Here is a 22,997-nt window from a genome sequence, read left to right on the forward strand (position 1 = left end):
CCTCATACATCTTGTAACGCAAATCCCATACCATTCTCGTAGCTTTTCTTTGCACCGCTTCAATTCTTTTTACATCCTTAGCAAGATACGGACTCCAGAACGGAACACAATATTCCAGGTGGGGACTCACCAACGACTTATACAGGGGCATTAAAACCTCTTTTCTTCTGCTGGTCAATCCACTCTCTATACAGCCTAGCAACCTTCTAGTTACGGCCACCGCCTTGTCACACTGTTTCGTCGCCTTCAGATCCTCAGCTACTATCACCCCAAGATCCCTCTTCCTGTCGGTACCTATCAGACTCTCACCGCCTAACATATACGTCTCCCGTGGATTTCTACTCCCTAAGTGCATCACTTTGCATTTCTTCGCATTGAATTTTAATTGCCAAACCTTAAACCATTTAGATCCTTTTTCATGTTTTCCACTCCCTCCCGGGTGTCCACTCTGTTACAAATCATAGTATCATCGGCAAAAAGGCAAACTTTACCTTCTAACCCTTCAGCAATGTCACTCACAAATATATTGAACAGAATCGGTCCCAGCACCGATCCCTGAGGCACTCCACTACCTCACCCTCTGGAGTCTGTCCATCAACCAGTTCCTAATCCAGTTCACCACTTCGGGTCCTATCTTCAGCCCATCCAGTTTGTTCAAGAGCCTCCTGTGGGGAACTGTGTCAAAAGCTTTGCTGAAATCTAGGTAGATTAAGTCTATAGCACATCCCTGATTTAATTCTCCAGTCACCCAGTCAAAGAATTCAATGAGATTCGTTTGGCACGATTTACCTTTGGTAAAACCCTGTTGTCTCGGATCTTGCAACTCATTGGCTTCCAGGAAATTCACTATCCTTTCCTTCAGCATCGCTTCCATTACTTTTCCAATAATTGAAGTGAGGCTTACCGGCCTATAGTTTCCAGCTTCTTTCCTATCACCACTTTTGTGAAGAGGGACCACATCCGCCGTTCTCCAATCCCACGGAAACTCTCCCGTTTCCAATGATTTATTAAATAAATCTTTAAGAGGACCCGCCAGAACCTCTCTGAACTCTTTTAATATCCTGGGGTGGATCCCATCTGGTCCCACGGCTTTGTCCACCTTTAGCTTTTCAAGTTGTTTATACACACTCTCTTCCATGAATGGTGCTATATCTACTCCATTTTCATTTGTACTTTTGCCAGTCCATCACGGTCCTTCTCCAGGATTTTCTTCTGTGAAAACAGAACAAAAGTATCTATTTAGCAAATTTGCTTTTTCTTCATCATTATCTTCATAGCGGTTCACAGCGTCTTTCAGTCTCACAATTCCCTTATTTGTCTTCCTCCTTTCACTAATATACCTGAAGAAATTTTTGTCACCCCTCCTTACATTTCTAGCCATTTTTTCTTCCGCTTGCAATTTCGCCAGACGTGTCTCTCTTTTGGCTTCTTTCAGTTTCCTCCGGTATTCCTCTCCGTGTTTGGCTTCTTGAGTTTTTGTGTATTTCAGGAACGCCAACTCTTTAGCCTTTATTTTCTCAACCACTTGCTTGGAGAACCATATCGGTTTCCTTTTTCTCTTGCTTTTATTTACTCTCCTTACATAAATGCTTGTGGCTCTATTTATAGCTTCTTTCAGTCTGGACCACTGTCCTTCCACTTCTTGTTCGTTCTCCCAGCCCATCAGCTCCTTCCTCAGGTATTCCCCCATTTTACTAAAATCAGCACGCTTGAAATCTAAACCTTTGAGTTTTGAGTGGCCGCCCTCCACTTCAGCTGTCATATCGAACCAAACCGTTTGATGGTCACTGCCGCTCAGGTGGGCACCCACTCGGACATTTGATACACTATCCCCATTTGTGAGCACCAGGTCCAGCGTCGCTCCCTCCCTTGTGGGTTCCGTCACTATTTGTCTGACCAGAGCACTTTGAAAAGCATCCACTATCTCTCTACGTCTTTCCGATTCCGCAGACGGAACCTTCCAATCTACATCTGGCAGATTGAAATCTCCCATCAACAGAACCTCTCTCTTCTTTCCCAATTTTTGAATATCTGCGATCAGATCTTTATCTAGTTCCTCTAATTGTGTCGGGGGTCTGTAGACAACACCCACGTGGTAGTAGTAGTAGTCCATAACATATGTAAGTGAATGTACAAGGTTGAATTAGTTTGAGAAATAATCTCTTTTAGTTGCAATCAGATACTGTTTATATACCCCAATCTTTGATCTGCAAAGTATCTTATTTTCCATTGTAGGATTTTTCTTTCAATGCTTTTCCAACCTCCTACATTCCGTTTTTAACAAAAGTAATTCCTTAGTGAACCATTTATCGGAATTTCTAACAATCTTACTCTTCACTTTCAAAGGGGCCATCTCATCGAGCACACTCTTGGAAGTTTGTTCCCAGTCCTCAATCTATACCTTACTCTTAAAGGGACATGATTCTATAATAATAAGTAATACATAACCACTTTATTCACAAGATGAACCCATCAAAGAATAGAGACCTCCTGTTAACAGACCTGAACCTGCCTTAAGACATTGGTCAATAACAAAGCAATGTTGACAGCCTTCTTAGTCTGTCCCCAAGCCACACAGACACAAGCCATGAGCATATCTCCTCCCACCCCCACCCTCTGGAAATTTAGATTGATTGATTGATTGATTGATTGATTGATTGATTGATTTTTGCAGGAAAGTTGTGATTTCTACCTGTGTCTGAAACTTCTTTGCAGTTGTCAAGTTTATTGTTTTATTCATCATAAAGTTTTCTTTTGTTTAAAAGTATAACATTGAACCACACTAATTTATAAAAATATGAAGGAATATGTAAAGGAAGAAAAAAAAAAGGAAAATTACAATTGATGGTAGACATGTCTTCAGTATTACTGATTATATTTATTTTCTTGTCACAAAGACTTTCTATATAATTAATAATTGTTGGTTAATAAATGTGCAATTTCTATAAGATTATATTATAAAAGAAAAAAAACTATATTTAATGTGAAACACACATAGGTGGAGAAGACATCCTTTGAGGTTGAATCTTTAAGGAGAAGGACTCTTTAAAGACTTAACAGTGTCCTCACCAGCAGCTGAATCACAGCTAATAATACAGAGATCTGTGTACATCAGTATGAGACGTAAGCTGTCTGTCCTCAGTGTCCTGTGTGTTTTTGCACAGATTTACAGGTGTGCAGTTTGAAAATTCTTGGTCATAATATAACTTTTTCTGCACATTATTTTAATACCAAGACCTCTGAAACTTCTTCCCTCATACCACAATTGCAGAGCAGGGCAGGCAGGAGTTTATTTAATAGGAAAAGCTGTTTCACAACCTGAAAGATGGCAGCTCCTGTGGTCCTGATTTTGATACTTTGTTACATCCAATCCACTGAGGGCCAGTGTCCACCAATGAAATATGGAAGCCTAAAACCAGGATACCACAAGGATGGAGACATCATGATTGGGGGAATTGTTACAATGACAGAATTAGTAATCACAAAACCACTGTCCTATACAACCTTTCCCACTTGGAGTCGTGGTTACTTGTAAGTAGCACAGTGGCTTAGTTCCTCTTGGAGGCACACATATGATTCATATGTTTAGGATGATCTCTGCCTTGAATTGCCAATTTAATTTCTAGCTTAATGAAGGATCTTTAGATAAGGGAGATCTTAGGATTTTACATTTGCCTATCTGTATTCAATGGATGCTTGGAATTTTATCATAATCTGAGGGTTTAAAGTTATAAATCATGTTCTGTCAATAAATTAATTGCCATTACCAAAACACACAGAGGTAGATACTCAAAATGTTTTAAACAGTTAACTTCCGGTTTAACCACAGTAGTCTTTTTTTCTCTTTTTTTAAATTTGGGGCTAGCAAACTGATAACTTTGTCAGATATCAAAATATCTTGTCTGAGTTATATGCATAAAAGGCTGTGACAACTGAATTGTTCCTGAGGCTTAGCTAAAGCTCAACTGGACAGTAGTGATATTCATCCTCTTTCTGATTACATTTATCTATTCAAGTGCATAGTAACATAGTAAGTGACGGCAGATAAAGGCCTGAACAGTCCATCCAGTCTGCCAAATAGTCACACTCATTATCAATTCATGATTACATCAACAATGAATGTAATAATACATACTTTATCATGAGTCTTTCTTTGGCGTTTCTGGGACATAGACCATAGAAGTCCACCCGGCTCTTTCCTAATGTTCCACTTACTGGAGTTGCCATCAAAGCCCACTCCAACCTAACCAAATTTGTCTTATCATTTGTGGGACCCAGACCATAAAATTCTGCCCAGCACTGTCCTCAGTTCCAGTTACTGAAGTTGTCATTGAAGCCCTTTCTGGCTTGTCCTAAACCGTATTGCTATATACAGACACAGACCTACAAAGTCTGCCTGGCACCGGCCTTAGTTCTTTATAGCCGAAATAGCCATCCAAGTAGGGTACATAAATAGCTGTCCTAACTTCTACAGAAAACTTATTCATTTAAGTTTAGGAATATGTATTCATTGGTCCTACTTAAATGGATAGTGTGATTGAAACAAGGGAAAGGGGGATGGGTCTTGATATACTGCCTTTCTGTGGTTACAATCAAAGTGGTTTACATATTATATACAGGTGCTTGTTTTGTGGCTGGGGCATATTATTCCAGCCTATTACATATTTCTCCCCTCACCTTTTTACTTTGTAAGAATACATTTTTAGCTCCTCCAAACTCTCTAAATGAGTCTTACCGTTATATCCACTTACACTTTTGCTCATTTCCTTGGACTTTCCTCTGTATTATCAATCTCTTCTTCCACCTGTGGTATTCACAGCATTCCAGTGAGGGTCTCACCACTACTACTACTACTACTACTTATCATTTCTAAAGTGCTACTAGACGTACGCAACACTGTACACTTGAACATGAAGAGACAGTCCCTGCTCGACAGAGCTTACAATCTAATTAGGACAAACAGGACAAACAAGAGATAAGGGAATATTAAGGTGAGGATGATAAAATAAGGGTTCTGAACAAAGTGAATAAGGGTTAGGAGTTAAAAGCAGCATCAAAAAGGTGGGCTTTTAGCTTAGATTAGAAGACGGCCAGAGATTGATCTTGACGTACCGGCTCAGGAAGTCCATTCCAGGCATATGGTGCAGCAAGATAAAAGGAATGAAGTCTGGAGTTAGCAGTGGAGGAGAAGGGTGCAGATAAGAGAGATTTACACAGTGAACGGAGTTCCCGGGGAGGAATGTAGGGAGAGATGAGAGTGGAGAGGTACTCAGGAGCTGCAGAGTGAATGCACTTATAGGTCAATAAGAGGAGTTTGAACTGTATGCGGAAACGGATAGGAAGCCAGTGAAGTGATTTGAGGAGAGGGCTAATATGAGCATAACGACACTGGCGGAATATTAGTCGTGCAGCAGAATTTTGAACAGATTGAAGAGGAGAGAGATGGCTAAGTGGGAGACCTGTAAGAAGCAAGTTGCAATAGTCTAAGCGAGAGGTGATAAGAATGTGGATGAGGATTCTGGTAGTGACCTATGCTGACTATTTTGTATCAAATCCTAATCAAAAACATTCCCTGTGAGTAGAGGAGTCGTCTAATGGTTAATGTAGTGGTCTGAAAACCAGGAGAATTGTGTTCAGTTCCCACTGTGGCTCCTTGTGCCCTGGCCAAGTCAACTAACCTTCCACTGCTCCAGGTACAAAACTTAGATTGTGAGTCCAACAGGGACAGAGAAATGACTTGCAAATGATATGTAAACCACTTTGCTTGTACCAGAGAAAGGCAGTATATCACATGCAAAATCCAAATCCTGTTCCCAAATTCAGCATATCAATGAAATCCTTTCATCATAGATTTGCCATTCAGTATTCTTTATATATTCTCCTTTCTTACATTTACTAGATGATAAGGCGTGCAAGTGCTTTCTAATTGTAGGCAGCTGATCTAAGTTAAAATTTGCATTTTATTTCCTTTCCTTTTAAATCATTTTATTGCCAAATTGCAAACATCAATGAAATAGCATAGGTATATTGTGCTTCAAACATGAAACACAATGAACATAACATGACAAAACATCTGAGCAGAAGGATTTAGCATCAATTACAAAGATTCATCAATGGATGAAAAAATAGATAAATATTGATCTAATTTACCCCACTTGCATTTATGTTTACATGTAGCAGGAAGAAATTTTAATGAAATGGGCTCATATTTCTTAAACAATAAAACAGCATTCCACCACTACTACTACTTATCATTTCTATAGCGCTACTAGACGTACGCAGCTCTGAACACTTGAACATGAATAGACAGTCCCTGCTCGACATAGCTTACAATCTAATTAGGACAGACAAACAGGACAAATAAGAGATAAGGGAATTACTAAGGTGGGGATGATAAAATAAGGGTACTGAACAAGGGAGTAATGGTTAGGAGTTAAAAGCTGCATCAAAAAGGTGGGCTTTTAGCCTAGATTTGAAGACGGCTAGAGATGGAGCTTGATGTACTGGTTCAGGAAGTCTATTCCAGGCATATGGTGCAGCAAGATAAAAGGAATGGAGTCTGGAGTTAGTGGTGGAGGAGAAGGGTGCAGATAAGAGAGATTTACCCAGTGAATGGAGTTCCCGGGGAGAAGTGTAGGAAGAGATGAGAGTGGAGAGGTACTGAGGAGCTACAGAATGAATGCACTTATAAGTCAATAAGAGGAGTTTGAACTGTATGCAGAAATGGATAGGGAGCCAGTGAAGTGACTTAAGAAGAGGGCTAATATGAGCATAGTGGCACTGGCGGAATATAAGTCGAGCAGCAGAATTTTGAACAGATTGAACTAAGTGGATGGAACACATGGAAATGGATAAACTGGAATTATCCTTCCAATGTTGAATGATCAATTTAAGAGCAGTGAAAAAAATAAAAAAAAAATCAAATAAGCATCTTCATCAGAAAGAGAGTTTGAAAGGGCAATAGAATTCCAAACTCTTTGCTGAAAAGATATAGGTAAAGAGTTGAAAAGTTGTAAGATATTTAATATTTTAGGCCAAATATCCAGCCAAAATATATAGACATTATTGTATTCAAATAATATATGTTTTAAGTGTAGTGTACCCTTCTGATTGGAGCAAGACCAACATAAAACATTGGGAGATAATTTACTTTTAAAGGATTTAATAGGAGTCCAATGAGCTCTGTGCTGTAAAAAATATGAAGCTTGAGTGATAGAAGAAGAGAGGAGAGTCTCGGGCCACTTAACCAGAAGAAAGGCCATTGTTTGACATATGTTCACCAGTAGCTTCTTCCCATGCTTTTTGAGATGAAATGCTAAATAGTTGTTTGTTCCCAACATGGTTGTCCATGTAGTTGTTATTTGTTCTAGTTGGGAATGCCCATGCGTTGGCGTTTTTCCAAGGTGCCAAAGAAAGGAGTGAGAGCACATTGCAGTTAAGTTCTCCTGAGGATGCCCAGTCGGGCAAAACATGACAACCATGTTGGGAACGAACAATAACTATGTAGAGTAAAACTGGCATGAGAGAGAACAGTTTGTAGATAATGACAACAGAGTATAAAATCAGATAATTAATAGCACAGTGAAGTGAGATTTGGAAGATTCATGTGGAGGGGCATAATCGAAAGGGATGCTCAGGTTTTGCTGAGGACATCTTCACAAAACGTCCCGGTGGAGGGGCGGGGAAACCCGTATTTTCGAAACATGATGGACATCCATCTTTCATTTCGATAATACAGTCAGGGAAGCCCAAATCTTGAAATTTAGGTCGTCCTTAGAGATGGTTGTCCCTAGACTTGGTCATTTCTGATTTTCAGCTATAATGTAAACCAAGGACACCCATCTCAGAAACGACCAAATGCAAGCCCTTTGGTCATGGAAGGAGCCAGCATTTGTAGTGCACTGGTCCCCCTGACATGCCAGGACACCAACCGAGCACCCTAGGGGGCACTGCAGTGGACTTCAGAAATTACTCCTAGGTACATAGCTCCCTTACCTTGTTTGCTAAGCCCCCCAAACCCCACTGTACACCACTACCATAGCCCTTACGGGTGAAGGGGGCACCTAGATGTGGATACAGTGGGTTTCTGGTGTGTTTTGGAGGGCTCGCATTTACCACCACAAGTGTAACAGGTGGGGGGGGGGGATGGGTTTGGGTCCACCTGCCTGAAGTGCACTGCACCCACTAAAACTGCTCCAGGGACCTGCATACTGCTATGATGGACCCGAGTATGACATTTGAGGCTGGCATAGAGACTGGCACAGAATATTTTTAAAAACCTTTTTGAGGGTGGGAGGGGGTTTGTGACTACTGGGGGAGTAAGGGGAGGTCATCCCCGATTCTCTCCAGTGGTCATCTGGTCAGTTCGGGCAGCTTTTTGTGCCTTAGTCATAAGACAAACAGGACCAGGTAAAGTCGTCCAAGTACTTGTCAGGGACGCCCTTTATTTTCCATTGTGGGTCGAGGACGTCCATGTGTTAGGCACACCCAAGTCCTGCCTTCGTTATGCCTCCGATACACCCCCGTGAACTTTGGTCATCCCCGCGATGGAAAGTGGTTGGGGACGCCCAAAATTGGCTTTCGATTATACTGATTTGGGCGACCCTGTGAGAAGGATGCCCATCTTCCGATTTGTGTCGAAAGATGGGCATCCTTCTCTTTCAAAAATGAGCCTGATATTGTTTTGCATTTATGGACACTGGGTTTACATGACAGTGGGATCCTTCTCTACAGTCACACTGTTTAAAAGAAAATTACGTCCAAGGAACATCATCTTTACAGATAATAAGTAAAGTTTATATTTGTATGATTGTCAGCTATCAAAATCCAATGATTTTAGGTAGGCAGGATGAACTCAGTGCAATGATGGTGAGGAGTGCGTTGTGGAGGAGATGGATCCTGACCCATGTTTAGTATAATGCATTATCTGAGCACTATTATAACATTAATAAAAGATTATTATTGATGGTATTATAGAATATGTTCAATATACGTTTTAATTACTTGGGTTTTCTTTTAAGAGAGAGGCCAAATATGGCTGCCAAACTTGGTCGGTTGGGCTTTTTAAATTGGGGAATAGCTGGTTATATCTTGCGATATAACTGGCTATCTTTAAGTTGCTATCCGGTGATATTCAGCTTCGGATAGCCGGCTATCCTGGGCTGAATTTTGCCAGATAGCTGCTTAAGTGCCATTTTAGCGGCCTTTTTGTTTTAAATATCGGGCAGTTATTTTTTACAATCCCACACTATGGAAAACAATCTAAAATAAAAGAGAGAGGCAAAAAGCAAAGAGATCAAATTAAAACTTTAGACACTGAGATATGACTTCCAGGATAAAGGGTAGAACTACAATATTAGATAGGACACAAGGGGGGAGGAAAAACATTAGAAAATATCACACACGTATCTTAGAGATTTCTATAGTTTTCTGTAAAGGAGGGTAGGCAACTACCAGTTGCCCTTCAGTCACCTACATACAGGTTCCATTTTATAGAATTGCTCCCATCGTGGTGATATTCAGCCTGTATACAGGTAGCCTTTGTATTTAAGTTTAGGCCTAAAATTATAAGGATAATGGATGGCAGCCTGAGATTTATCTGTATATTCAGTGTCACTGCCTATCCATATAGCAGTGCTTAATATATTTATTTTTCAAATTCTGCAGCTGGCTTTTAAAAACACCCACTGACCATTGACTTTGAAAATAGTTCTACAGCTTTCTTTCCATCTTTCAGTGAGTGATTAATTGTCTGATCTTCATTGTCCTTACAGTTACCATAAAGAAAACTATTTCGATTACCTGGCCTTTGTTTCTGCAGTGGAGGAGATTAACAATAGCTCAGAGCTCTTACCTAACATCACACTAGGGTTTCATCTTTATGAATCTTACCTCAATCTATTCTTTGTGTTTGGGGATGCCATGAGTATATTTACTAGTATGGACACCTGGGTTCCTAATTATCGCTGTAAAACATCTGGCACGCTGGCCGCTATCATTGAAGGTCTGCAACCAGAGGAATCAAGTCAGATGTCCAGTATGTTCAGGATGTACCACTATCCACAGGTAAAGGGACTGTTCTGTATTCTCTGACTATATAATCCATTAAGAAAGAGTGAAGGATGGGGAACGCTGTGATGACCCAGTTTAAATTAAAAAGACCATTGGGAGGGGGCAGTGTGACTAATTGCATTTAGGTCTTCTTTTCAGTGCCTACGTTTGGCTTACTAAGGGGCCCTTTTACTAAGCTGCATTAGAAAGTGGCTTTAGGATGCCTTTGCGTAGGTTTTTCCTGCCTGCTAAGGACATTTTTACTGTGACCATAAAAATAGCCTTTTTCTAATTTTGCTTTAATGACCATGCATTAATGTTGCCCTTAGTGTGTGGCCATTAAAAATAAATTATGTAGTAAGGGCTCACATGCTATTCCTGTGCTAGGCAGTATGAAAGGAATTCAAGAATTGCGATGCTAAAATTGAGCACTAAGCTCTATTCTATAAAGGGAACAAACGTTTTGTAGAATGCATGTGATGTGGCTCCCGCACCTAACGTTTGGGTACTGACGTTTCTTCATTAATATTTACAGCCACTTTGTGAAAGGAGTTCTTGGGGGGTGCTTTTACTAAGCCACATAGGCGCATATGTGTGTCCTATGCATATCAATTTCAAACTACCACCCGGCTACCGCGTGACCTGGGTGGTAATTTCATTTTTTACAAGCGTCTGCTACTCATGCTGGAAAATAAAAAATATTTTCCGGCATGCGGCGCTAACTGGGCAGTAATTGGCATTGTACGCATGCCGACGATTAGCACCTGGTTAACATGTGAGATCTTACCGCTAAGTCAATGGGTGGCGGTAAGGTCTCAGGCCCAAACTGGACACGTGCCAATTTTCATTTTGCTGCACATCCATTTTTGTTCCCCCCCAAAAGGCCTTTTTTGCAGGCATGCTGAAAATGGACCTGCGCATGTCCGATACACGTGCCTACACCAGCGCAGGCCATTTTTCGTCGCACCTTAGTAAAAGAACACTTAAGTTTTCTGCTGAAAAATCACCTAAATGTAGGAGCTTAAAAGCTTGTAGAAATTATCTGAGGTGTAATCTCACAGTGACAAAGATGATGATAGATTATTATTATTTTTGTTTTTGAACAGATCAGTTTCATCTCACAGAGTCTTCTAATGAGTGACACAGTTAAGTTTCCCTTTTACTACCGAACTGTCCCCAGTGAACTGTACCTCTGTGCTGGGATTGTCAAGTTATTGAAGCATTTTGGCTGGACCTGGGTTGGTATCATTGCATCCGATGATGAAAGCAGCCTGAGGGCAATTCAGATCCTGAGAGAAGGGATTGAGCAGAATGGTGGATGCATTGCATTCATAGAAACTTTCAATCACACTCCGATCAATTTCATGGCAGCAGAGAAAGTATCTAAAATGAAAAAGATGAACATGTCATCTATTAAAGTGATCATTCTCTATACTGATGCAGAGAATATAGTCTATCTTCCTGATCTTTTACTGAACCCTGGCAAGGTCTTGATCACCAAAACTGAACTTAATTTGCCCTCTAAATTTGAAGGGAAAACTGATATAAAGAACAACATCTTATCATTTGCAATTGTGAAGAAGAAGATCTCAAGCTTTACAAAATTTATCCAGGAGGTGAACTTTACCTTGCTTCCAAGTGATATTTTCACTTGGATGGGCCTGTGTGACAGCCAGTGTCCAAAATACATCAAAAGATCCTGTAGTTCTGATGTAAAACTGTCATTTGAACGACCCTGTAACACCAAACATTTTGGTAAAAGCAATAGTGTATATAACGCTGTGTACACCCTGGCACATGCACTGTATGACATGCTCATGTCTGGCTCTAGAAACATCACCTCAAGGAGTAATGACATGAGGAAATTATCTGATTATTTGCCATGGAAGGTAACATCATTTGTTATGTTGTGTCAAAACATAAAAGGAAAGACTTTGAGGAAAAGGAGGCCGAGTGCACTGGAGACTCTATGATCCCAGAGAGACACTGATTCCACATGATCATAGAGTGTTTTTCATGATAAGATCCTTTACAAGAAGAATAGCTAAAGAAGTGGGGAAAGAAAAGGGGAAAGCATACAAAGCATGGCTAATGGAATAATTTTCACCTTTTCTACACATACAGATACTCCCTCCAATTCTATAAAAAGCTTCAAGGTGCAAATTGTGCACAAATCTTAATTGAATGATCAGCCAATTAGTGTCAATTGATCATTTATCAGTGATAATTGGAATCAATTATGAGGTACGCACATGAATTTAGGTGCAGGATCTGCACCTAAATTTTGCGCACATCATGGAAAAGGGGACACAAAAATGGGAGGTTCATGGGAGGCTTGGGGTGGAGTGTGGGCGTGGATTTGGGTTATATGTGCAATTATAGAATAAGGGAAACTCTGCACCTAAATTTAGGCATGCCTTACAGAATAGTGCTTTTTCAGTGCCAATTTTTTAGGTGCCATCTATAGAATCTAGCCTATAGGGTAGATTCAAATAAGGTGGCCAAAAAATAGGCAGCAAAAATATGAGCGTGAAACGCCAATTCTTGAATGAGAATTGTATGTACAATAGCCTTTATAGAATAGAGCATAACATAGTAACATAGTAATATAATAAGTGACGGCAGTCTGCCAACAGTCAATCTCATTATCAAGTCATGAATAAATCAACAATGAACATGATATTGGAGCTCATTTTCAAAAGAGAAAAAGGACAAAAAACTGGCATAAATCTACATTTGGACGTTTTTCTCACAAAAACATCCAAATTGGTATTTTCAAAACAAATTTGTAGACATTTTTCTATGAAGTCAATCAGAAGTCTGTTAACAAACCCTTAACACACCCCTGACATGCCCCCATGTCAGGGGCATGTTAAGGGTGGGATCTGGGTGTTCCTAACACTTGGATATTTTTAAGCCATAATGTAACAAAACAAAACCATCAAGGACTAAAACTAAGACGTTTTGAGCTAGACCTGTTTTTATAACTTCCACTTTCTCCCGCAGTGGTCACTAACCCACTAAAATGTGATTTGAAAATACAGCCTCAGATGTAATTCGCAGGTCCATTAGAACAGCATGCAGGTCCCTGGAGTAGTCTAGTGGTGGTGCAGTGCACTGCAGACAGGTGGACCCAGGCTCCTACCTCCCCCTACCTGTTACACTTGTGGAGGAAAGTGTGAACCCACCACAACTCACCAGAAACCCACTGTACCCACATATAGGTGTCCCCTTCTCCCGTAAGGGCTATGGTAGTGGTATACAGTTGGGGATATTGGGGTTTTTTTTGGGGGGGGGGTTGGGGGGCTCAGCAAACAATGTAAAGGAGCAATAGTGAGATGTGTACCTGGGAGCATTTTATGAAGTGCACTGCAGTGCCCCCTAGGGTGCCCTATTGCTTTCCTGGGATGTCAGGTGGACCGGGCTACTAAAAATACCGGTTCCTCCTATATCCTAATGGCTTGATTTTGTGTGTTTTGCACTTGGACATTTTCTTTTTCAAAAATGGACTAAAAAACAAAATGTCCAAATCACAAAACCTTGTTCAAAACAGTATTTTTGAAAAAAAAAAGGCATTTTTCTTTTTAAAAACTACCTTCTTTCCTATTCAGATTTTGCAAAACATCCAATGTCGACTTAGATGTCATATTGAAAATGCCCCTCATTATATACTTGATCATGAACTTTTTTTAACGTTTCTGGTCCAAGAAAACAAGAAGGCAGGTGACTTACAAAATCCAGTAAGGAATGAAAAAAGAAGCAAATTGCCACAGAGTTTTCATTAAAAAATAATTTATTCACCACTAAAAGCTTAAATAGATAAATAGTTAGAATCTTGACATGGCCACTCTTAAAGGGCTGTGTCAGGGGCTTGAAATCACAACCCAGTTCTAGAGTTTAAGCAGTTCCACCTATTGGACTAAAAGACCTTCTCTCCTGAAAAGCAGTAGTAGCGATCTGCTTCTTTTTTCATTCTTTGGCGTTTCTGGGACATAGACCGTAGAAGTCCGCCCGGTTCTGTCCCTCTGTTCCAACTACTGGAACTGCCATCAAAGCCCGCTCCAGCCTATCCGTATCCATCTTGTCATTTACAGGACACAGACTGTAATACTCTGCCCAGCACAGTCCTCACATAGCAGAAGAGGGCATGTGTATCTAACTTACACCGTGTCAAAGGCTGGTGTAAATAGTTGCACCTAAACGTGCCAGTTGCGTATGTAACTTTTATATGCAACTGGAAAACCCACCCCTGTTCATCCATGTATATGTTCCCTATGAATTTGCACACTATAGCATTTAGGCTCTAACCTCCAAATTCTATATAGGTTGACCTAAGCTGGACGTACAAGGTTGGGCATGAATTGCAGATCTGTGCAAATTAATTGGCTAAATTTGTGTTAATTGGCCTTAACATGTGCTAATTGAAGTTATTTTGAGGTTCCACATGGAACTGCCCAACACCCATATTCTATAACCTGCTTGCCTAACTTATCTCAAGCATAACTCCTAAGAACAACACATCTGCAGCAACTGCATCAAATCCAGATGCACTCTTCTCCTTCCCTTTCCCAGAAGAAGCAGTCACGGAACACTCAGACACTCCAACCATGTCCTCCACAGCTCGCCCATTCACATTTTCTCCTCCAGAAGGAAAGGCACATTCTCACGCACAGCAGAAGAATAGCGCGAGAAGTGGTGGTGTTTGGAAAACAGGATACTAGGTTAGATGGACCATTGGTCTGACCCAGTATGGCTACTCTTATGTTCTTACGTTCTTAACCACTGTTACCACATCCTCTGGCAAAGAGTTTCAGAGCTTAACTATTCGTTAAGTGAAAAAATATTTCCTCCTATTTAAGTATTTCCATGTAACTTCCTTGAGTGTCCCCATAGGCGCCCGGTATAAGAGGCTTGGGAGGCAGGATGGATCAGCTGTTTCTATAGAAATGCTAAATAGTAGTAGTAGTAGTTCTCTGGTGAGTCCAATCTTAAATAGCAGCAGGCTGCAGTGAAAGCCGTCTGTAGCCTTTTGTAACCAGTTGTAATTTGATTACCTGCTGGGAGAGCAGAGCAGGGGGGGGGGTTGGCTGGACTTGTCCTGGGTTGCCATGGAGATATTTAATTAGGCTGAATTCCTGCACATGAGCACTTCATACCAAAGAGAGTTGCACTGACCCCTGAAATTTTAAAAGTGCTAAAAATAAGTTTTAAAAGTATTTGAAAGATTATTTTATTTTCATTATAGTGTTTGGAATATGTCCACTTTGAGAATCAGGTGCTCAACATTAAAAGTTTATATTTATTTACTTATGTATGGCATTTTATCCCACATTAAACATGAATTAGGATGTTTTATGGCTCTACATGAGAATTGTGATATTATGATCCCTTGTTTCATATTGTTGACGGTCTGCATTTTCCGTATGGGTCATGGTATGTTGGTGTATTAGGTTCTGCCCAGTGTAATATTTATGGTACAATAAGGTTCTGAGTGTGTTTTTGCACAAAGTTGTGCATAGTGTTTTGCAGTTGAGTGACTGTGGTTAGAATATGCTTTGAGCAACCACTTTATTCTTTGACATATGATACATATCTAATATCTAAATGTAATAAAAGGTATTGTGACTTTTATTTTTATTTATTTATTTTTTCTGTGTGTTATCAGACAATTATGGATTTAAGCTCCACCCCTGGACCCACCCCTAACCCCGCCCCCTTTAGCCTCCCCAAACAGTTGGGCCGCCGACTGCCTATGAGTGTCCCCTAGTCTTTGTACTTTTGGAACGAATAAAACATCGATTTACTTCTACTCGTTTTACACCACTCAGGATTTTATACCCTCTGCATTGTCTTATATCTTCCCCTAGGCACACCCAAGTGACACAAATAGGCATACCAGATTCCATCATGAAAGGTATCCAACAATAATGCCTGTTTAGTAACAACACTGAGAAATACTGATTTACTGTATTTGTACCCTCAAAGAGAAAGTGAGAGACAGACAGACAGGCCGACAGAGAGAGACAGAGAGGAGAAAGGATGTTTGTGTGCATATTTTTTTATATGTATATACACACATACATACGTATATGGATAGATATAGATAGATGTGTGTGTGCTTGCATGCCCCCTTTGATATAATGTCCTGTTTCTGAAGGGGCGCAGCAGACAGAAGGACTCCAGGGCTGCTGCAGGCATCTTAATGTGCCACTGCTAATTCTCCTAAGGGGAAAATCATGGTGAAAGGTACACTGGGGGGAGGGGATGTTGCATGGGGAAATATTTAGCTATGGAAGGCGGGGGTGGGGGGGGGGGAAGCAGGAAAGAGACATGCTAGACAAAGAGGGTGTGAAGAATAGGGACAAATTTATTTAATTATTTACTTAAAACATTTCTATTCTGCATGATCCTACAACTCTCAGAGGATCACATATAATACAGTTTTAAAATCTTATATAAAAATTCTCACCTCCAACGTTCTAAAGTAGCTGCCTGTGTCCATGGCTCCTGGAGTTCCTGTCTATGTAATACAAATAGCAAGCTACAACTGTAATTTAAACCACATTATAAAGAGAAGTATTAGAACATAATTAGACTGGATTAGCTTTTCTAGTGTTAACATACGTGGAGGGGCATAATCAAACGGGGCGCCCATGTTTTCCTGAGGACGTCCCCACGAAGGGGCGGGAAACCCGTATTATCGAAACAAGATGGGCGTCCATCCTTCATTTCGATAATATAGTCAGGGACGCCCAAATCTCAACATTTAGGTTGACCTTAGAGATGGTCATAAGTACATAAGTAATGCCACACTGGGAAAAGACCAAGGGTCCATCGATTCCAGCATCCTGTCCACGACAGCGGCCAATCCAGGTCAAGGGCACCTGGCAAGCTTCCCAAATGTACAAACATTCTATACATGTTATTCCTGGAATTGTGGATTTTTCCAAAGTCCATTTAGTAGCGGTTTATGGACTTGTCCTTTAGGAAACCGTCTAACCCCTTTTTAAACTCTGCCAAGCTAACCGCCTTCATCACGTTCTCCGGCAACGAATTCCAGAGTTTAATTACGCGTTGGGTGAAGAAAACGTTTCTCTGATTTGTTTTAAATTTACTACACTGTAGTTTTATCGCATGCCCCCTAGTCCTAGTATTTTTGGAAAGCGTGAACAGACGCTTCACATCCACCTGTTCCACTCCACTCATTATTTTATATACCTCTATCATGTCTCCCCTCAGCCGTCTCTTCTCCAAGCTGAAAAGCCCTAGCCTCCTTAGTCTTTCTTCATAGGACCATTGGTCTGACCCAGTATGGTCGACCTTAGAGATGGTCGTTCCCGATTTTCGGCGATAATGGAAACCGAGGACGCCCATCTCAGAAACAACCAAATTCAAGCCATTTGGTCATGGGAGGAGCCAGCATTCATAGTGCACTGGTCCCCCTCACATGCCAGGACACCAACCGGGCACCCTAGGGGGCACTGCAGTGGACTTCAGAAAAAGCTCACAGGTGCATAGCTCCCTTACCTTGTGTGCTGAGCCCCCCATCCCCCCCCCAAAACCCACTCCCCACAACTGTACACCACTATCATAGTGCTTAGGGATGAAGGGGGGCACTTAGATGTGGGTACAGTGGATTTTTGGTGGGTTTTGGAGGGCTCACATTTACCACCACAAGTGTAACAGGTAGGGGGGATGGGCCTGGGTCCGCCTGCCTGAAATGCACTGCAGTACCCACTAAGACTGCTCCAGGGACCTGCATACTGCTGTCATGGAGCTGGTTATGATATTTGAGGCTGGCATAGAGGCTGGAAAAATATTTTTAAAAATTTTTGAGGGTGGGAGGGGGTTAGTGACCTCTGGGGGAGTAAGGGGAGGTCATCCCCGATTCCCTCCGGTTGTCATCTGGTCATTTAGGGCACATTTTTGTGGCATGGTCGTAAAAAAAAAGGACCAAGTAAAGTCGTCCAAGTGTTCGTCAGGGACTCCCTTCTTTTTTCTATTATCGGCCGAGGACGCCTATGTGTTAAGCATGCCCCAGTCCCGCCTTCGCTATGCTTCCAACACACCCCTGTGAACTTTGGTCATCCCCGCAATGGAAAGCAGTTGAGGACGCCCAAAATTGGCTTTTGATTATGCCGATTTGGGCGACCCTGTGACAGTGGCGTAGCCAGACAACCAGTTTTGGGTGGGCTGAGCCCAAAGTGGGTGGGCACAAAATTTTCTCTGCTCCGCCCTCCCTCCACCACTATACCCACCATTTCTCCCTCCTCTCCACCCCTATGCCTACCATTTCTCCCCCTCCCCACCTATCCCCTCTGTATGCAGCATGTGTCCCTCCCCTCCACCTCATACACAGCCAAGACTTCTCCCTTCCTCACCCCTCCACCCCTTTGCTGCATCTCTCTCACCCACCAACCAAGCCTCATCTTTCCATCTTCCCTCCCCCCTGTGCAGCATCTTTCTTTCCATCTTCCCTTCCCCCTGTGCAGCTGCTGTGTCCTCCCGTCTTCCCTCCCCCATGCGACATCTTCCCCCCCCCCCCCCCCCCCCCCGTGCAGCTGCAGCATCTCACCCTCCTTGCAGGCCCGCCCAGCAGCAAAGCTCCTGACGGAGATTCCAGTCGCAGCGATTCCCACACGCTGCCTGCCAGCTGCCGCTCAACAATCTCCTCGTGCTACTAAGCGCTAACCCGGAAGTCTGTCCTGCAGAGGAGAGACTTCCGGGTTAGCGCTTAGTAGCGCAAGGAGATTGAGCGGCAGCCGGCACTGGCAGGCAGCGTGTGGGAATCGCTGCGACTGGAATCGCCGTCAGGAACTTTGCTGCTGGGCGGGCCTGACCCGAAATTGGATGGGCCCAGGCCCACCCGGGCCCGCCCGTGGCTACGCCCCTGCCCTGTGAGAAGGACGCCCATCTTGTGATTTGTGTCGAAAGATGGGCATCCTTCTCTTTCGAAAATAAGCCTGATAGTGTCAGCATGCAGAGTCTATCACAGTGCTATCCAACATAGTGTCCAGTAGCTAGAAGATGGAAACTTGAGAATATTGATTGCATTCAGTTATGAAATATATAGATGATTCTTATAGTATCCTTTTCAATGTATCAATTAAACTGAATATAAAGTAGAATGGAGGAATCAATGGCAGTAATGATGAAGTAAGCCAATATACAAAACAGGAGGCTTGATCTGAGATAACATAATTATCCTAGTCAGTCTCTGTCTCCAACAAGCTGAAAATACAAATCTAAATCTGAAAATCAGACGAAGATGATATAAAGCGACATAACCCTTTATGTATTTCTCAGTGTTACTAGAGGAAGAAATAATGATTGAATTAATAGTAGAGGAGTGATATCCAAAAGAAATCCTCTTGGCACAATGACACACATTAATGATTTAGAGGAGAGCTGCTTGAGCCATTGTGAACCAATAGTAGTCAAGGGAAGTTTTCCAAAATCTTCAATGAATGCTCAAGTATGGCTAATTACACATTTTGCAGTGTTGCAATAGGTTATTGTTACTCAGCTCCAAGATTCACAGCGACATCCAGTTTGAGTTGACAGTATCTAGGTCATGTATCACTGAAAAATAAAGTGCAGTTATTCAAGATGGATAATCAAGTCTTCCAATAGAATGTATATAACAAGATGTGGGTCCAAGATATTGGTTGGATAAAAAAAAACACTGGCCACATATTGACTACACATGCTCTTCTTAGAGTGCTAGACAACGATCTGGAAATTATTCATATTTCTCTCCTGAGATAGTTGCCATCATATCGATTGTGCATGTTGGTGCATCTGGTTTTTTTTTTTAATCTTTTATTTATCAATTTCAATTTTTTCACAAGCATTTACATCTTGAATAAGTAAAGTAGTACATATTAAATAATATACCCATAAATAATAAAGCAAAAATTGTATCACTTGCATTAGACCACCATGAGGTGGGGGGTTGAGCAGTTACTCAGGAGATGAGATTCAAATTAAGAAAAACAATACAACATAATCTCTAACAGAAAGGCTTAGCCTAATTTAAACCAGTTATTTACATTGTGTCTCTTTAGATCTATTATTTGAGGCAAATTATACCTGTTAGTCACAACATGTATTAAATTATCTTTTTCTGAGCAATGAATTGTTTTAAATGTTCAGGATTTAAGAAAACATATTTAACCCCAAGATATTTGATGTTGCATTTGCATGGATAGTTCAGGTTGAAAGAGGCTCCTAGAGCCAATGTTGCTGGTCGAAGTGCCAAAAACTCTTTTCTCCTGGCTTGCATCTGCTTTGTAACGTCTGGAAATACCCAGATTTTGCCCCCATAGAATGGGGTTTGTAAGTTTCTCAGCGCAATTTTCCTAACATTTTCCAAGTCCTGATGAAAAATAAATGATACCAGAAGAGTTTGGCACTCAGTTAACTCTGTTAATGAAGATTCCAATAGTTCTGATACGTTGAGATCATTTCCCTCCTGTTGAATATCGCAATCTTTTTCCTTCACTTTTTTCATTGGAAGATAATATATTTTATTCAGCAGAGATATATTGTCTTCAGAGAGCTTCAAATTTTCTATTAGATATCTTTTGAAAATGTCATGCGGTGGGTAGATTGGAGTCTTGGGGAAATTCAAGAAGCGTAGGTTTAATTTCCTATTAAAATTCTCAAAATATTCCAACCTCCCATGTATCAAAGTATTATCTTGTATTAATTTTACAGTGGTTTCCTTCAACTTAATATTTTCTTCAGATAAATAATTTATCTTATCTGCAACATCATTTTTCATAGTAGTAAGAGATGAAGTCAAAGTCTGAACATTTACTACTAAAGATTCTATCTTACTTGTTGATGCCAAAACAGTCTGGAGCGTCCCCCATATTGCCTCAAGTGTTACCGGCGCAGCTTGAGCCTCCGGTGGTAGAAGGACCTCGGGAGAAGTTTCAGCTATAGGGCCCAGATGAGATACCAGTCCTCCACTTTCGTGGGTTCTTGTTTCACCTCTAGAGCTGATCTCTGCCGGTTGCGGCGGAGGAGAATGCGTTGGGGGGACAACGATATGTCCTGTCCCTGGAGTACGGCTTCTCCTTGCACACGTTGCTCTGCGGGAACTCCCAACGCCTGACTGGTTCTCGCGAGATATCCCTCGATTGTTTGCTGGGTTGGTGTCGATGTAAGAACCGGCTGGGCTCCTGTTCTAACAAAAGCCTTTCTCTTAGTATGAGGCATCGTGGCAAACAAGTAAGAAGTAAAACGTTGTTTTAACAAAAGTAGAAACACTTGAGAAAGGTTTTAACTCCGGCAAAATTTCTCGAGGTTATTCGCGGTAGAGTATTACGACCGCCATCTTGCTCCGCCCCCATGTTGGTGCATCTTCATGGCAGCAAACTGGATATAGTGGTAAAAGAGAAAAACATCAGCACAGCAGTGATTATAGAGATGCCGGTCCCAAGCGATTACTCGATGAATCAATTGGAAAGAGAGAGAAGATCCTCAAGTACCAAAACTGCAGTCCGAAACTAAGTGATTATAGAGATGCCGGTCCCAAGCGATTACTCGATAAATCAATTGGAAAGAGAGAGAAGATCCTCAAGTACCAAAACTGCAGTCCGAAACTAAGAAAATGTGATTATTAGCTCAGCTGTTTTACCCAAGTACATGACTATTTATCCTGGCATATTGTTTTGACAATCACCCTCAATATCTCTGTTTTTGGTCCACCTCTTTCTTTCCCATTCTTTCTCATTTCTCTGTTTTTCTTTTTCTTTCATTTTCTCCATTTTTTTCAGACTATAAAATCTAAATAAGTAGGTATTAGAAATCAGATTTTAAATATCTGATTCTTCTATAGCCCGCTCTCTTTATTTGTTACATTTTCTTAATAATAATCATACTGTCACCTGGTATCGATAGATCAGTGATTCATACCTGCTTGTCTTATTTTTCAACCACTGTTCAGTCTGGTGTATTATGTACTAAGGGATTTTAGGATACAAATGGACAAGTTCCTAGCACATATTAAACATGATTTAACAGTGGTTTTAAGATAAGAAAAAACAGGTATGAATTGCTGAATGACAGTACAGTTGAAGAGAAATGTCTGTGGAGGAAAAAGGCAACAGTATTGCCAGTAATAAACAGCACTTTTGGTGCAATCCCCAATAACCAGGACCACTATCTAAACACATTAAGCCAGGGGTAGGCAACCACAGTCCTTGAGGACCACAACCCACTCAGGTTTTCAAGATTTCCACAATGAATATGCATAAGATCTATTTGCATACAATGGAAGCAGTACATGAAAATCAATCTCATGCATATTCATTGTGGCGACCTTGAAAACCCGACTGGATTGCGGACCTCAAGGACTGTGGTTCCCCTTCCTTGTGTTAAATATTAATACAATTTCCAGCTGTCAACTTCAAAAAGCAGCATTATTTGCCACAAACCATATCCTATGATAATGCTTAAGAACATAAGAATTGCCATACTGGGTCAGACCAATGGTCCATCTAGCCAAGTATCCTGTTTCCAACAGTGGTCAATCCAGGTCACAAGTACCTGGCAGAAACACAAATAGTAACAACATTTCATGCTACCATTCCTAGGGCAAGCAGTGGCTTTCTCATGTCTGTCTCAATAGCAGGCTATCAAACTTATTTTCGAAAGAGAAGGGCATCCATCTTTTGACACAAATCAGGAGATGGGCATCCTTCTCTCATGGTTGCCCAAATCGGCATAATTGAAAGCAGATTTTGGGCGTCCCCAACTGCTTCCCATCACGGGGACGACCAAAGTTCCCAGGGGCATGTTGGAGGCGTAGCGAAGGTGGGACTGGGACGTGCCTAACAGATGGGCATCCTCAAGCGATAATAGAAAAAAGAATGACGTCCCTGATGAGCATTTGGCCAACTTTACTTGGTCCATTATTTCTTACGACCATGCCTCAA

The 22,997-nt window shown here is 41.3% G+C and overlaps 1 protein-coding gene across 1 annotated transcript in view; it reads left to right on the top strand.

Moving 5' to 3' along the window:
- The window catches only part of LOC115464690 (vomeronasal type-2 receptor 26-like), a 64,366-nt gene that overhangs the window by 22,879 nt on the left and 18,490 nt on the right, over positions 1-22,997 (top strand). The window contains exons 2-3 of the mRNA XM_030195047.1: positions 9,774-10,065; positions 11,157-11,939. Coding sequence (XP_030050907.1) covers positions 9,774-10,065; positions 11,157-11,939 — 1,075 coding nt within the window. The remainder of the gene's footprint in view (positions 1-9,773; positions 10,066-11,156; positions 11,940-22,997) is intronic.

Source organism: Microcaecilia unicolor, chromosome 3, assembly GCF_901765095.1.
Source record: "Microcaecilia unicolor chromosome 3, aMicUni1.1, whole genome shotgun sequence".
Taxonomy (NCBI): domain Eukaryota; kingdom Metazoa; phylum Chordata; class Amphibia; order Gymnophiona; family Siphonopidae; genus Microcaecilia; species Microcaecilia unicolor.